General features: G+C 41.6%; 1 protein-coding gene across 16 annotated transcripts in view; it reads left to right on the top strand.

Annotated features, from left to right (window-relative positions):
- MAGI1 (membrane associated guanylate kinase, WW and PDZ domain containing 1) overlaps positions 1-16,590 on the top strand; it is a 643,927-nt gene that overhangs the window by 506,862 nt on the left and 120,475 nt on the right. For all 16 annotated transcript variants that reach the window (XR_005988846.1, XM_041761401.1, XM_041761398.1 and 13 more), the window contains exon 3: positions 7,117-7,236. Coding sequence is in view for 15 of the 16 variants with exons in the window: in XM_041761401.1 (XP_041617335.1) it covers positions 7,117-7,236 (120 nt within the window). In the remaining variant the exon portion in view is untranslated. The remainder of the gene's footprint in view (positions 1-7,116; positions 7,237-16,590) is intronic.

Here is a 16,590-nt window from a genome sequence, read left to right as displayed (position 1 = left end):
TGATTCTTCTATTAGCAATCTGGCCTTGATACCTTTTGGACAGGTGCTGAGTGACAGCTTGCCCGAATGCCTGATGGTACTGGGAACACATAGCAGGAAGAACTGGCATATCGTGTTCCATCCCTAAGATTTTGTTTGCTGCCTAAATTGGATATTTCACGAGAGTTTTTCAGATTAAGAAGAGAGAGCTAATGAGCTCGAATCTACTTCTCTTCCTATAGCCATGGTTTATAGAGCTGAGTTGATAAAGGAAGGTCACTTTCTGATTTTCCTCAGCAAGGGTCAACTCAAGCCAGGTATACTAAAAGTTTATGAACCATAAAATGTGCATAGGAAGCAAGCAGCCACTCAAGCTTTAAAAGGCGAACTTTTGGGGGCATTGCTAATTCATACTGAGACATTCAGTAGGGCGTAGCTCAAATTAATTTGTTAAGTTATGATCTGGTGGTAGGGTTGATAGTATTGACTATACCTGGTGAAATCTTATAGGCATCTTAACACTTGAAAAGGACTGTTAAAATGATGAACAGATTGAGGGTTTTTTTTTTTTTTTAAGATTTTATTTATTCATGAGAGACACAGAGAGAGAGGCAGAGACACAGGCAGAGGGAGAAGCAGGCTCCATGCAGGGAGCCTGATGTGGGACTCGATCCTGGGACTCCAGGATCACACCTTGGGCCGAAGGCAGGCGTTCAACCGCTGAGCCACCCAGGCATTCCAGGTGTTTTTTGTTTTGTTTTGTTTTTAATAAAGATGTATTTATTTATTTATTTGAGAGAGCAAGAAAGAGAGTGCATGAACAGTGGAGGGGCAGAGGGAGAGAGACAGGGAGAGAGAGAATCCTCAAGGAGACACGCTGCTGAACCCAGAGAATGATGCAGGACTCAATCCCAGAACTCTTGAAATGGTGACCTGAGCCTACATCAAGAGTCGGCTGCTTAACCAAGTGAGCCACCCACGTGCCCCACATTGAGGTTTAAAAAACAAAGGCAGAAAAATAGTATCACCTTTCCAACTTTATATGTAGTATATTTCTTTTTTTTTTTTTTTAAGATGATTTATTTTAGAGTGTGTGTGAGCAGGGGGAGGGTCAGAAGGAGAGAGAAGAGAGATAGAGAGAGGAGTACTCAGGTAGACTCCTCGCTGAGTATAGAGCCCAACATGGAACTTGATCCCAGGACCCTAAGATCATGACTTGAACAAAATCAAGAGTTGGATGCTTAGCTGATGGAGGCACCCAGGTGCCCTGATACGTAGTTTATTTCTATTCATTAGCCAAAGGCAAGTGGTGTTGGATTTCTATGACCTGGGAAACCTTGGAACATATTGTTTGATTCCCTTGGAGTCTATATTCCTATACACGCCTATATATGCGTGTTTTTCCAAGGACAGAGTTAATATGGAAGATATTTGAATAGGATACCTGAGAATCAAATTGTTCAAGATTCCTGAAATAATCATTTTATTCAATTTATAAAATGCCAGACAGCTGCATACCCATTGGTATGATTCAAAGTCTGAGAGGTGTTTAAAGACTATCATTTTGTCTCTTCCCATTTCTAAACCCACCCTCTGAAGGTTACCACTGCTAAGGATTTAGTATTATTCCAGTCACTGAACTGTTTATTGACTCAAAAAATATGCAGCATCCATAGGGCTTTCTTTACCGTTTTTCAATAAAATGCAGCCATATTTTACATATGATTCTGTAACTTACTTGTTTGTATCACTCAGCTGAACATCATAGACATTCCTTCTGGTAACTGTGTGTAGATCTCACTGTTCTTAACATAGTGAAAAAATTTTCCTGAGGGTGAATCTACCATATTTCACTCAATCATTCCCATATGTATGGGCCCTCAGTTTTTAATTTTGGAGGACTGCTTTTGTTTTGTTCTTTTTATTTTGTTTTTGCTAAAAACCCTGCTGCCGCAAATATCTAAAGATATTTTTTTTTTTCTAAGAGACCGAAGCTCTGCCCCGCTTACTTGTTATGTGACCTTGGGTAGTTACTTTTCCTTCTCTGACTCTCAGCTTCCTCCATCAATAAAATAAGTATAATTATAGTCCTTTTACATTTCTTATAACAATTAAATACAGTAGTATTGCTTTAGTGCTTAACACCTTGCCTGGGACATAATTAAGTATCCAGTAGATGGTGGCTGTTACTCCTTTCCTACTGTTTGATCATCTCTCACTCCTGTTTTTTTGTTTGTGTGTTTGGTTTTTGAAGGCAAGGAGGTGAGCACTGTGCATATTTGCTTAAAGCTAATAACTGGAAGATATTGTTGGCCCGATTTCTGGCTAGGCAAGCAGAAAGGCAGTGTTGTAGGCTGCAGAAAACCCCAGTTTGTCAGCCTGGTGATTATTTTTTTTTTTAATATGCTGTCCCTGAGGAACATGATAGAATTTGTTTTACTTCTCTTCTGCCAGGAAGTAACCCTTCTGGCTTTGTTAGAAGCGTGGTTTGTAATAATTGTACCCACCCCAGATGGCTCCTGAAAACCCTTTGAAATGCCATCTGCCAGGCGTGTGTCCAGCCGGCAGCCTGTCATTCTGCTAGAAGAAAAGAGGAGGCGGGGTCCCCTCCCCTGCCCTTTTCTCCCAGCGTCACTGAATGGAGCCTGGTCATGTTGGCCCAGACCCAGGGCGGGTTGCTTAGAGGGTAACTGGGAGTAAACCTCCTGCCTGCCTGCAGAGTAGGAAGGTTTTGTCTGGGTAATAAACCCTGAAGGTTTTGTGGGTGGAGACTAGCCCGCCCCCCACCTCCTTCCCCTGCAGCTCAAAGGCCACCAAACATATTTATTTACATGGCAAAATCGTATCCACTGGTTCCATCTTTCCTCTAAAATGTAGCATTTTTTTGGAAGTGCTTCATAATTTTGGATCCTTTCAGGAAATTAAGACTCAGGGGTGACTGTTGCCTTTAGAGTGACTCTGACAGATTGGTTCTCAAAACATGGTTGAAAGACTCAGGGAGGAAGAGGTGGCTCAAGAAGCGGGGGAAATAAATCCCACCATTGTCTGGTTTCAGGGAAGACTCTGAAAACCCCAACACATTTTGCACTGGTTTTATTTATCCTCATCTTTTTTGAGGGGATGGGGATAGGATATGGGGATAGATGAAGTTAATGGAATTTTGGCGTGGAGGCTAAGAGTTGCCATATAGAATGCATTTAGGACAGATCCCTTTGCAGCAAGTTTCAAAGAGTTTCTATCCTTGCCCCACACTGAGATTTCGCAATATGCTATAGACTGTGTTTTCCCAGTAGCAGGCTAAATAGTTTTTTTTCACTTGGTTCCAAGACATCATACCCTCTTCCTTTGCTCCTGCCTTGCTGACGGGCTACCTCTTAGTCTCCTTTGAGGATCTGCCTTGTTTTCTCAGTTCTAGAAATTACAGAGTTTTGGTGTTCAACCCAAACCTTTTGGCATCTTTTTGTACACTCCCCTCTCCCCCAAGATTATCTCTCTCTTGCCTTCAGATGCCAGTGGTTTATTGATCACTCTCAATTTTATTTCCCAGTCTCCACTGTGTTCTTCAGGCTTACCTGGTGAGTCGTCCAGAGCCCTCCACATCTAGGTGTCTAACAGGCAACTCAAACTTTACACGTCCCAGGATGAACTCTTAATGTTTTTCCCCTGAGAACCACCACCAACCCCCCCCCCCCCCCCCCCAACACACTTCTTGATCTCTGTAAAGGACACAAGGCCAGGGATCCCTGGGTGGCGCAGCGGTTTGGCGCCTGCCTTTGGCCCAGGGTGCGATCCTGGAGACCCAGGATCGAATCCCACATCAGGCTCCCGGTGCATGGAGCCTGCTTCTCCCTCTGCCTATGTCTCTGCCTCTCTTTCTCTCTCTCTCTGTGACTATCATAAATAAATTAAAAAAAAAAAAAAAAAAAAAAGGACACAAGGCCATTTGCCCAGGGCAAAGAATGGGCTGTCAGTCTTTATCCCTCTGTTTTTCTTACACACTCCATCCACTCCCATCAGCAAGCTCTGTCTTCAAAATATAGACTTCATGTGGCTTGATGAGTTTAATATGTCTGTGCTGTGGACTGTGTCACAGCTATTTGAAATATTCACAACGTATGATAGAAATCTGATTGCTTCTCACTGCCTCCATCCTACTCTTCTTGTCCATGACCTGATTTTCTCTCACATGGACCCTATAATAACCAACTCCCTGGTCTCATTGCTTCTGTTCATGCCGGTCTCCCCTTATTACTCTGCCCAAAACCTCTTCTCTGTCAAGCTCCACTATCTTTGTAAAATGAATCCTAGCACCACCCTGCTGAAATCTTACCAGTAGCTTTCTCTTCTTCCTTAGAATAAAATATAAAGTGTTTGCTGTAGCTTTCCTACCTGACCTCTTCCCTGTTACCCTGTTACAGTTCTCTGGCCTTTTTGCGCTTCTCATATCCCAAGTCTATTCCTGCATCAAAGTTTTTGGCCTTTCCGCCTGCCTGGAATGCTTTCCCATCACTTTGGCAGCCCTCTCCATTTGGGTGGCACCTCCTTAGCCAGGCTTTCCCTAATCCCCATCTAAAATAGCTTTCCTCCTCTCAGGGCGTGGTTCCTTCTTCCAAGATACTCTTAAACCCTTTAGCCTACATTTCTCGCAGGCATTTTAATCTATGTTTCCTATGGAAGATTATTTCCACCTGAAATTATATGTTATCCTCACATACACATTTGTTTTCTGTCTTTCATAGTAAAATATACATTTCACTAGGGTAGAGGCTTTGTCTTGTTTGCCAGTTTTCCCTGGTGCCTGAACTGGTACCTGGCATGAATTGAGACCTCAATAAATATTTATAGAAAAAAATGAAACTTAGTGATAGATGTAATGAGATCTATAATATATACACACATATACACAATATAAATATATACATAACATTTGATTTATAGTGTTCTTTTTTTTTAAAGATTTATTTATTTATTTATTTATGATAGACATAGAGAGAGAGAGTCAGAGACAACACAGGAAGAGGGAGAAGCAGTCTCCATGCCGGGAGCCCAATGCGGGACTTGATCCTGGAACTCCAGGATCACACCCTGGGCCAAAGGCAGGCGCCAAACCACTGAGCCACCCAGGGATCCCTGAATTATAGTGTTCTATCAACTCATTTCATTCTACCAATGACATAAACTATAATATATGATGATGATTATTGAGCTAAGTCTTCTCAATGGTTTATTTCATTCATTCACACACAACAAACCTATAGTGTAGGTAGGTAGGTGCCATTATTATCCCTGTTTCACAGATGAGGAAACCAAGTAATAACAGAAGCTAAGGAACATGCCCAAGACCACAATTTGTTGGGAGGCAAGCCTTGAACTGTTTTAGATTGACATTGGAGATCTCAATTTAAAATTGTAAGCTAACCTGAAAGGACTTGTCATCATCTGCCAGGGGAGCCCAAAATGGGAACAGATCAAGAAACAGTACAAGAGTAGACTGTGGACATAAGCAGGCTTCTTTACTGGAAAGCTCCAGCATGTGGGACCTGATAAGCAAACGTATGCAATACAACCATACTGTATTGCATAAAACCATACAGTTTGCAGCTATTTATGACACTCAGATTTAGGGGCGTCTGGGTGGTTCAGTCGGTTAAGTGTCTGCATTTGGCTCAGGTCATGATCACAGGGTCTTGGGATTGAGCCCTACATCCGGTTCTCTGCTCAGTGGGGAATCTACTTCTCCCTCTCCCTCTGGGTGCCGCTCCCCCTTCTTGTGCTCTCTCTGTCTCTGCCAAATAAATCTTTTTTTTTTTTAAGATATTAAAAAAAACCCACTCAGATTTCAGATATTAGAGAAACCAGGCTCAATTTAAAAAATATATTTCCCTGAAGTAAATATGCAACAAATGTTGAGTTTTTTTACTTTAAAGAATTCTGGATGGCCACAGTAGGTGTGTGGACATCACCATTCACCACGTAGGCAATGATGAGAGAACATTAGAGCCACAAGGTACATAGAGTTGGTTATTGAATTACTTTAAAGTTTCTAGGGGGGAAATCCTTGCTTATTAAGTTCCTAGGAATGTGGAAAAATCCCTGTTTATCATGTAGGAAAACATCGACCTTAAAGCACCACAGGTAATGGCACCTTACAAAATGACTTACATTGATCATATCACCTAACTTGAATGTAAGAGCAGAAATCATGTGTTTTGTTCTTTTTTGGTCTTTTATAATATTTAACAGAAGATCTATCTTCTTACCCACTATCATAATTGCTTCTTGGTTTGTTTTCTTGGTTTGTGTGTAATTCACATTCCTTCTACATTGCTTCCATGCTTTTGGTAGAGATTAGGCTAAAATAACTTGTCTACCGCCTAGCCCCTGAGCTGGGTTACTTACATACATACTCCAGAGGCCCTACATTATTCATAAGAAGAATTGTTGTATTTATTAGTCATTGGGAGAATGACCATATTAACTCAAGGGGAGAACTTTCTAGGCAATTCAGTGCTCCTTCTTTCCCATCAGAACTTATGGGTGGCCTCTTTTCATCAAACATATTAATTACATGGGTAGAGCGGCGGCATTTTAATCCCTGGGAGATATCCAACCACCGATCTTGGGCAATTGCATTTCTCTAGTGATGTGTTTATGTAGTGGGTGTCATTTTCTTCAAAGGGCTTATTACATTGGAACTTGCCGGATGTACTTTGGAACACAAGAATTTTTGAGGCCTGTGTTAAAAAATATAAGCCCCTTAGGCTGTGAGCTTAAGGTGGATAACTTTTTAGTATTTACTGGAGTCCTAAAAGCTGCCAGTTGTGAATGTTGTCCATATAAAATCCAGTTTGCCTTTTTCATTCAGTGCACTTTAAGAAATGATAAAAAACTCACCCCAGGCTACCCAGCTGGACTTGCTTTGTGTTCTTTCTCCCATTTGAAGGTTCCCAGCACTAGAGGGTAGAAGTGAGGATGCTGTGCTGTTAGAAACAAGTTGTCTCTGCTGGGTCTCTGTTTGGGCAGATGGGTGGGCAGCTTTAGGCCCTAACTCCAGCCTACAGAACAGGTTATTCTAATTACGACTGAATGGGGAGCATCCTGTTTTCATCGACTGTGCGTTTGTCTTGTCGGCTGTAGGCACGACCCGATCTCCCAGAGAAGGAGAAGTACCTGGAGTGGACTATAACTTTCTGACTGTGAAGGAGTTCTTGGACCTCGAGCAGAGCGGGACCCTTCTGGAAGTCGGCACCTATGAAGGTGAGTGTGTCTATGTGACAGAGGTGAGGATGCCTCTCTCCTGGGCACTTCAGAGGATCCGGAACGATCGAGGCAAAGGGGTTTTGTGAACTAGAGAAATCTAATCAATGATAGGAGATTGCAGTTCACCTTAATATAATTGATAAAATATATGGAGTAAGTCTTTGTGGAGTCCTTTTAAAATGTCCCCCTCCCCAAGAGTTTTCTCCTTTATTAATTGAAGTGTGTGTGTGTGTGTGTGTGTGTGTGTGTGTGTGTGTGTTTTAGTATGGGCTTTCATGGTATTAGAAAAAAGAGGGAAAAGAATCATGGTCAATCACAAAATGTGACCTTACGGTGTTTTTTTAATCTTGAAGCAATGAAATGTCATTTTTTTTTACGACTAATTGATTTTTGATGTATTTTTTGAGTAGATAATACATGTATATGCTTCAGGGAGCAGAATATTTCAAAAGTAGTAAGAAATTTCTTTCGTATACCTATCTTTATCTGCCTAATTTCAAATTTTCCTGTCTCTCAAAATTATATCCAGTGCCATTTACTTTTTCATTTTCCTTCTGCAATTTCTTCTTCTTTTTTTTTTTTCCTTCTGCAATTTCTTAATGTAATTACAGGGACACATGTGCATTTGTGTTCTTTGCATGTGCTCTTATTTCTTCCCTTTTTTTTTCAAAAAGTAGTATACAATACATGCTTTTTGGTACCTTGGTCTTTTATTTAACACTGTCTTATAGTTCTTTGCAATTTCAGTAATAGAAATTACTGTTTTGTCTTTTACAAGGCTGTGTACTCTCTTGGTATCAGTATAGCTGTGATTTAACTAGTTCCCTTTGGATAAATATTTTTAATATTTTAAAACACTACTTTATTGAATAACATGGACATAAATCATTTTGTAGAAGTGAAAATATGTCTATAGGACAAGATTCCACAAATAGGATGTCAAGGTCAAAGCCAAAGGTAGGGAAAAAAAATTCAACATACATTTTCTAAAATCAATATTGTAGCTAGATTGCTCTTCTGAGTGTTATTACTTGAGACAGAAGAGCATAATATGATACTATTAACTAAGTCAGATTTGTCCAAATTATTATGTGCATGTCTTTGTGATCTTTTAAAATTTGGATTTAGGGGATCCCTGGGTGGCTCAGTGGTTTAGCACCTGCTTTTTGCCCTGAGACGTGATCCTGGAGTCCTGGGAATGAGTCCCACGTCAGGCTCCCAGCATGGAGCCTGCTTCTGTCTCTGCCTGTGTGTGTGTGTGTGTGTGTGTGTGTGTGTGCGCGCGTGTGTGTGTGTCTCGTGAATGAATAAATGAAATCTTTAAAAATAAATAAATAAAACTTGAATTTATTTGGTGACCACAGGGGCATTTTCAAGAGTAGACTTAAAAACAAAACGTACACACCAAGAAGACTTTTATTAGGGATATTAAAGCTTTGATATGATAACAGACCCTGTTACAGGCAGTGGCTAACAGTTAGGTAATGGTCATGGATCTTAGGTATATGGATTATGGTTTGATATTCTTTGGTGGGAGAAAGGGAAGAGCATCATCTTTGTACCTTCTGCTCATTTCCAAATTGTGAATATACCCTGGGCTGTGTTTAGGTGTTAATCAAATTTCTGATTGTGAATTCAAGAATATTTCCCTCGAGTATTGCTAATTATCGGTTGTCTCCATTTCTGTGAAGTGTTGCGATACGATTGGTGTTTGGGGAAGTGGGAGGGGATCCAAAGGATAAGTAACTAAGGCCTAGGAGTGAGGTGAGGGAAGGGAGGGGGCTAAGTGGATGTACCAGGACCGTCTTCAAGGTTGTCTTGCAAATGTGAATTTAGCTAAAAATTCAGTTGGCCCAGAAGAGGGCAAATGTGAATCCTCTTTCATTAGCAGAAAGTGGATTGTCCTTACTTGAAATCAGTTATTATGCCCATCTGGGGAGCTTAAATCCCCTAATATAAAAAACAACCATTTGCATTTTTGGAAAGGATGAAGGGGAGAGTAGTTGTGCAATGCCAAAGAGTGTTGGATTGGAAAAGAAAAGCATGTGGTGTAGACAACAACTTGTCTGGGAAACAAGGAAGATAAACTCATTTTCTCCAGTTGTTTATATTACAAATGATTCATAGATGGAGTTACTTTGTTTCCTTTTTAATTATATTGCATTGACAGAGGTAACTCTTATCACTGAATTTTTAGATGGGTTTGCTGAGACCTAGCATTTAGGAACATTTTTGAGGTTGTATAGCTGGTGCTAAAATGCGGGAGCCTGGAACCAAACCCAGTTCAGTTGGACTTTCAGATCTTTCACATTCTTACCTGAAAACCCCAAGAAGAACATCCTGAATGTAACTAGAAAGTCTAAGAAATAACTCGTCCATACTTGAACCTAACTCCATGGTGGGTAGCAACAGGGAAACGTTTTTCAGAGTGTCCAATCGCCTCATGTAAAACTGTCATTCTGTGACTGTTGCTCTGTTGTTTCGGAGTTGAAATGTTCTTAGGCCCAGCATTAATACATTCCATTTTTCAGCCGTTTGACTGTTCAGTGTTTGTCAGCCTTTGACCTTTTAGCTGTATAATTTCCCTACCATATGAGACAGCTCATACTTTTTTGGGACTAACTGAAGTGTATTATGTTGACTCTTATAAGCTGGAAGCAAAATGGAATTTTTATTAAATGCCAGATACTGTCACAGGAATAGAGCTGGGTAGATCTTGAGAGAACTTCCTCTGTCCTTGCCTCCCTTGGACTGGCCCCGACGGTGGCGGTCTGTCGGACACTAATGAGCGTGCAGGCTGGGCGTGCAGGCTGGGCGGCTGCCCTGCCTGAGATGGAATCTCAGCCCCTCTGCCGGCGAGCTGTGTGCCCTCCGGCAAGTTGCTTAATGCTCCGTGTCTCCATTTTCCCTTTGGTAAAATGAGGATAATAATAGTGCTTCCTCATAGGTAGGATTAAATGAGACAATAATTGGAAAGGGCTGAGCATAGTGTCTGACACATGTAAGCTCTCAATCAGCATTAGCTCTTATATTTACACACACGACTGGTCCGAAATTGCCACCCTGGTGGATTCCCTCCCCCTTCTGCTAGTCAGTAAACCAGTGCGGTTGCCAGTAAAATGTCTTTATTTACTTGCCAGGTACTCACCATCTTATTTTCTGCTCAGTTTTTTTTTGTTTGTTTGTTTGTTTTCTTTTTGCCTGTCCTTGTTCCAGAGAGGAAAAGTCTGGCATAAAAACACTCTTTTTTCTTTTTTTGAATTTTTAAGCTTATTTATTTATTTATTTTTATATTCTCTACACCCAGTGTGGGGCTCAAACTCATGACCTTGAGGTGAAGTGTTGCATGCTCTTCCTACTGAGCCAGGCAAATGCCCCCACAACACACTCTTTAAGGCAAGCCACTTTGATCATTTTAAGTAAAAGGAATAAATGTACTTGATGAAATACTATAGTGAAGAACATAAACCTATGTAAGTCCATTTTGCTTCCCTTCCTCCCCATAGGGAGCCACCGTTAAAGGATCTAGTGTAGAGATTCAGAAAACTTGCACACAGGGCAAGTTTGGGGACACAGAGGGCATGTACCTACATACTCATGTTTATTTCACCCTATTCTTAGCCTTCCGACTTCACTTATCTTGGGAATTTTTCTGCATTACCCCATACAGTTCTATCTCACTCTTTGAAAATGCTACGAAGTATCCCAATGTATGCTGACCAGTCCTCTGCAGGTGGACATTCAGGATGTTCCCACCCCTCCCCCATTTTTGGTGTCTTGTAAACATGGCTGCAGTGAGCATCCTTGCACCAATACCTCACTACAGTGCTCTGAATAGGACTATACAAGAAGTTTCCGGCAGTGCAGTATTAGAGCAAGCCCGTTGGGACATACACAGTTCAATTCAGTAAGTATTTATTGACCGTTTGCTTTGCATTAGATTTTTTTTTTTTAAAGATTTTATTTATTTGAGAGAGTGAGAGAGAATACAAGAAGGGGGAGTGTCAGAGCGAGAAGGAGAAGCAGGATCCCCCTGAGCAGGGAACCCAATGCAGGACTTGATCCCAGGCCCCGGGGATCATGACCTGAGCCAAAGGCAGACCTTAACTGGCTGAGCCACCTAGGGCTCCTGCATCAGATGTTATTCTGTGGCAAAGGTGTTATGTAAAGGACGGAAAACCAAGCAGCTCTGCCTTTAAAGATGCTTATGGTTTTCGTTTTTTATTTTTGCCAACACTGTCCAGCATATCCTATGTGCTGGATGCTCTTCAAAGTATGTTACATGCACCCACTCACTTAATTACTCACCGATCCTATGAGGTAGGTACAGTTGATTCCCCATTTTATAGAAGAAGAGCATGAGGTCAAGAGAGGCCAGTTATTTTTCTAAGTTCACATGGTGAACTGGGAATAGAGCTGGGATCCAAACTCATGCAGCCTGGCTCCAGGGTTTGTACTCTGCAGCCCCTCAATATTATGAGGCAAATTAAACAATTTCAAGAGAAGCCACATGTGTTCTGAGAATGGAGACAGGGTTGCTCCAGAAGCATACAGCAAGGGGACTGCATCTCATCTCACATCAGAGTAGACCCCCTTGTGGATGTGACAGTTGAACTGAAGCTTGTCAGAGGACCTCAGGGGTTCAAATGAAAGACTGAGGAATAGGATTTCAGTTTGGAAGTCAGTACTAGTATTGAGCCTGATTCCAGGGATAGCAAGTGGGATAAACCAAGAGTCCTAGAGAAGGAGGAACAAAGAACTATGCCTTGCTTGAGAACCAGTGAAGTCCAACAGAACCTTCTTTGGTGATGGAACCGTTCAGTATTCTGGGCCGTCCAACATGGCAGCCACTAGCCGCATGTACTTATTGTGACTAAGCAACTGAATTTTACATTTAGTTTAATTGAAACTGATTTTACATTGAATAGTCACAGGTATCTGGTGGCTGCCACATTTGACAGCACAGCTCGAGAATGAAAGCCGCTACAGGGAATGGTGAGCACCTACTCCAGATGGGCCCTCCCCTCTCAGCTGACTGTAGAGAGCTAAGCACATGCTTAAGAGTTAAGCTCTTTTAAAAAAGGATAATTTTGAATCCCCTCAAAGAGTGTGTTACTGCAGAGTAGTGGTGATCTTTTGTGGGCACATCAATGACGCATGAAAAGGTGGACAAGTAGAGTGAAGCAATAAAACCTCAGGGTGGGGTAACCATCAGCAAAGTCCTTAAGGGTCAGTATATGTATGGAGTGTAGGGTTGCAGGGTTATAGGATTTTATTTTATTTTATTTTATTTTTATTTATTTTTGATAGTCACACACACACACACACACACACAGAGGGAGAGAGAGAGAGGCAGAGACATAGGCAGAGGGAGAAGCAGGCTCCATGCACCAGGAGCCCGACGTGGGATTCGATTTGGGTCTCCAGGATCGTGCCTTGGGCCACAGGCAGGTGCTAAACCGCTGCGCCACCCAGGGATCCCGGTTATAGGATTTTAAAGCTGGAAATGCAGTAGAGTCATTTCTTCAGAAGACAGAACTGAGATTCAGGGAGAGACTAGTCTAAGACACTAGAGTGAATTGGGAGAAAGCCTGGACAAAAGTGCATCGCATCTCCCAAGCTACGTCACAGGCAGGACTGCAATCCTTATATTTCCCATTCTGCTCCCTGGAAATGGACACCTCCTTTGTAGACTGTATGACTAGTTGGTTTCCTCAGTTGTTTCTTTAAACATAAAATGCTGAGCAAAACCAGATACGGTCACTGTCCTCCTGGGTCTTACAGTGCACAAGGCACAGTATTCAAATAGTCACAGAAATAAGTGTACAGTTGTGAGTGTGCAAAAGTCTATAGAGGAGACTTTAGGTTGAGGAGATTTGATCTCTCTGGAGTTGGGAAAAGCTTTCCTATAGAAGTAATCATTGAAGTGAATCACTCTAGAAGTGAGATTGCTAGATTTAACAAATAAAAATAGAGAACATCTGGCTTTGTGTTTTATCTGGCAACCCTAGATGGAGTCAGCTTTGGACTGTGGTGGTGGTGGTGGTGAGATGACTACATCTTGAGATATTAATGTGATTAAAAAGCTGGACTTGGTAAATGTATCAGTTATAAGAAGGAGGTATAAGATGCAAGTGATTGTGGTCCTTCTTTATGACTCCTAGTTTCTGTCTTACATAATTAGATGGATGCTGGTACCATTTGCTGAGATAAGGAACTTGGGAAAGGACCAGGTTTGGTGGTGGGGCTAGGGGTTGCATAATGAAACTTCCTGTGCCCCAGCAGCTATAATGCTGAGAGTTGCATTCACTCCACCAGTTAGTGGCTCTACCTGTCTACATAAAGAGCCTAACTATTATCCCTCACAAAGCATAGAAGCTATTAGTGGAGCACATCATTGATCTCTGTTTTGCAATTTGAACCAACGCCTCCTCCTGTCATTAGATAGATTTGACATCAAGGCAAAGAAAACAGAAATAAATGTGTCTTTCCTCCTTGGCTCAAATTCCTAACTGTGGCAGTGAACAAATTTATTTGATACGGTGCTTAAAATAAATCAGCTGCACCATCTCTCTTTGCCTTGCTTTTCTTTCTTTCTTTCTTTCTTTCTTTCTTTCTTTTTTTCTTTTTCTTTTTCTTTTTCTTTTTTTTCTTGTTGACATTTTCACTCTGTGAGACAGGTTGCTGCCTCATCCAGCCCTTGGGACTTCTCTAGGAGAGAGTTTACAAGGGATGAACTATTCAGTGGGGGTGGTTCCAAACATGCCTGTTTTACAAATGCCTTTGGGTAGAAGAGGCTGATTATACACTTTGAGCATTGCAAAGGTTTTCCCTCAGCATGGAAGTGCAGTGCCAGTGTGACATTTTAAATTCGAGTTATGGGTTGCATATTTCTGCATGTTAATTAAGGAGAGGGATGTCGGCATTCAATAATGTTATTGTTCTTGCTTCCTAGAAGGTCTACAAAAAAAGCAGCTGCCAAGGGTATACTTTTTGGGGACACAGAGATAAAGCAGGGGTGAAGAGAGTTCTTGTTTGTCATTGAGGAAAACGAGACGGTCTGGAGTCCTGTTCTTTGGCAGGCCTTGGAAGCCGTCTGTTGTGATAAGCTCTGTTGGCAAACTCCACCATGGAATGTTCTCTGTTGATAATGAGAATAACCAAAGGGAATCTGTGCTGCAATAGGCTGTTCCTCTGCATATGAAGATGAAGAGGCTGGTGCCAGGGTAGTTTCGCTTAATTCCCTGCTTAGAGATCCACAGAGATTCCTGGAGTTGACAACATAAGTTTTGGGGACATGTCAATGCTAGTCCCCATTTACACATTGTGTGAATCTCATTGTCATCTGAAAATGGGAATACTGATATCTCTTTTTCCATAGGAGTATTAATAAAGATTATAGTAAGTGAATGTATGGGTAGTGACATGAGAGGTACACAATAAAGGTAAATTTTCATTAATATTGTTCTTTAAATATACATTTGATAACAACACCCTGTTCTGTATTTTAGAGCTTTTATTGGTCTACAACAGTAGGTGCCACTTAAGACTGCTAGGGTTCATTACATGCTAACATTGTTCCAAACGCAGTGGTGAGTACTTTGTACACAGTGTCTAATTTCATCTACACAAAAAAACCTGCTAGATGAGTACTTTTCTTATCTTTATACCATGAGAACTGAGGCCACAAAGAGAGAGGTCCCTTACCTTGCTCAGGGTCACAAAGCTATTAAGTTATATTACCCTCTTCTGTTCAAAGCCAAATGGCAGTGGCAAGAACAAACATCTTATTATAGGACAGTGGCCTATTGTCCTTTGCGTGCAAATCATGTTTCTGTAGGGTGGAGCAGGTAAGAAAGGGAAGAGCAAAAAGAAAGCGATGGGCGTTTTAGGACTGATACCATCATGTGCTGAGCAAGCAAGTGGAAAGTGAAATAGTGCAGATCTGAGGTCATTGAGATGTGATTGATGGACTGGGAAGAAGCTGCCATGAGTCATGCTATTAAAAAACCAGATCCACAATAGAGGTATGGAGGAGCATCCCCGGCTGGAATTCCTGTGTGCTGTCTCTACTTGTTTATTTCCTCATTCTCAGAGAATTCCTAATTCTATGGGCTGGTACTGCATTAGGCCTGGAGATGCAGTAGTGTACAAAAGCAGAGACTGTCCCTGCTCTCATGGTGCTTGTGGTCTAGAGGTAAAGACCGATACTGGTCAGTTAAACCATATGATGATTACAACAACAGGCATTGGGAAGGAGAGGTACATGGTTCCCTGAGGACATTTAAGGGTAGTTTTGATCTAATTGGGGGTGGGGTCAGAAATAGTCTCTGAGGACAAGTGGATGATAATGGCATGACTGTGAGGCTAGCAAGAACAGAGATCCTGGATGTCTATGGCCTTAGATAATATATATATATATATATATATATATATATATCTGTGCTTTACACATAAAAAGAGTAAGACTTTTATACCCTGCCACACCCCAAACCGACTTCTGCCCCCTTGGGGGTCATTTTGCCCCATTGAAGACATATACTATAGATTCCCAGCTATTGGTAGTCACTACCATCTTGTTCTTAGTTTCAGAAGCTTGTTCTATAGGAAGTGGACATATAAGTGTCCCCGGCTCCCACCCACCTCCTGCATAGAATTATAAAGTGGAGGACAAAGAACCTGAGTGCTTATTTAACCTGGACCAGCCAGTGACTCATAAGGCAGGCATTTCTACTGGCCTTGGCCTCTGTGTTCCTCATCTCCTAAAGAGCAATGGTGATCTAGTGCACCATGAGTACTTGTTAGAAACTCAGAATCTTGAGCCCTACCCTGACCCACTCAGTCAGAATCTCCATGCCAACAGAACTTTGTTTGCACGACATTTAAGAAAACTGAGGTAAGGGCGCCTGGGTGGCTCAGTGGGTTAAGCGTCTGCCTTCAGCTCAGGTTGTGATCCCCGGGGTCCTCGGTATCGAGACCCTAGTCGGGCTCCCTGCTCAGTGAGGAGTCTGCTTCTCTCTCTTCCCCTCTCTCCTGCTCATGTTCTCGCGCTTGCTCTCAAATAAATAAATATAATCTTTAAAATAAGAAAACTGATGTATGCCACACAAGAGCATTTATGAAGATCATGTTTTCATCCCCTTTTTTACATTTTATTTCTAGTGTCTGGCGTAGTGGCTGGCAGAAAGAAAAATAAAGCTCTATAGTGAGATAAATGAATACTAGTAGAGTGAAAGGCTGTGCAGATTTGATTCATTCTGGCTTAAAACTCAGGGTTATGGTCCTCCTTAAATATTTTATCAAGCTCTAAAAATTGATTTGCAGTCCCCATTAATTTTTAAATGCACGTCA

This window comes from Vulpes lagopus, chromosome 7 (assembly GCF_018345385.1).
Source record: "Vulpes lagopus strain Blue_001 chromosome 7, ASM1834538v1, whole genome shotgun sequence".
In the NCBI taxonomy this organism is placed as follows: domain Eukaryota; kingdom Metazoa; phylum Chordata; class Mammalia; order Carnivora; family Canidae; genus Vulpes; species Vulpes lagopus.
The sequence above is the reverse complement of the archived record's forward strand: the minus strand, read 5'-3'. Positions and strand labels throughout refer to the sequence as shown.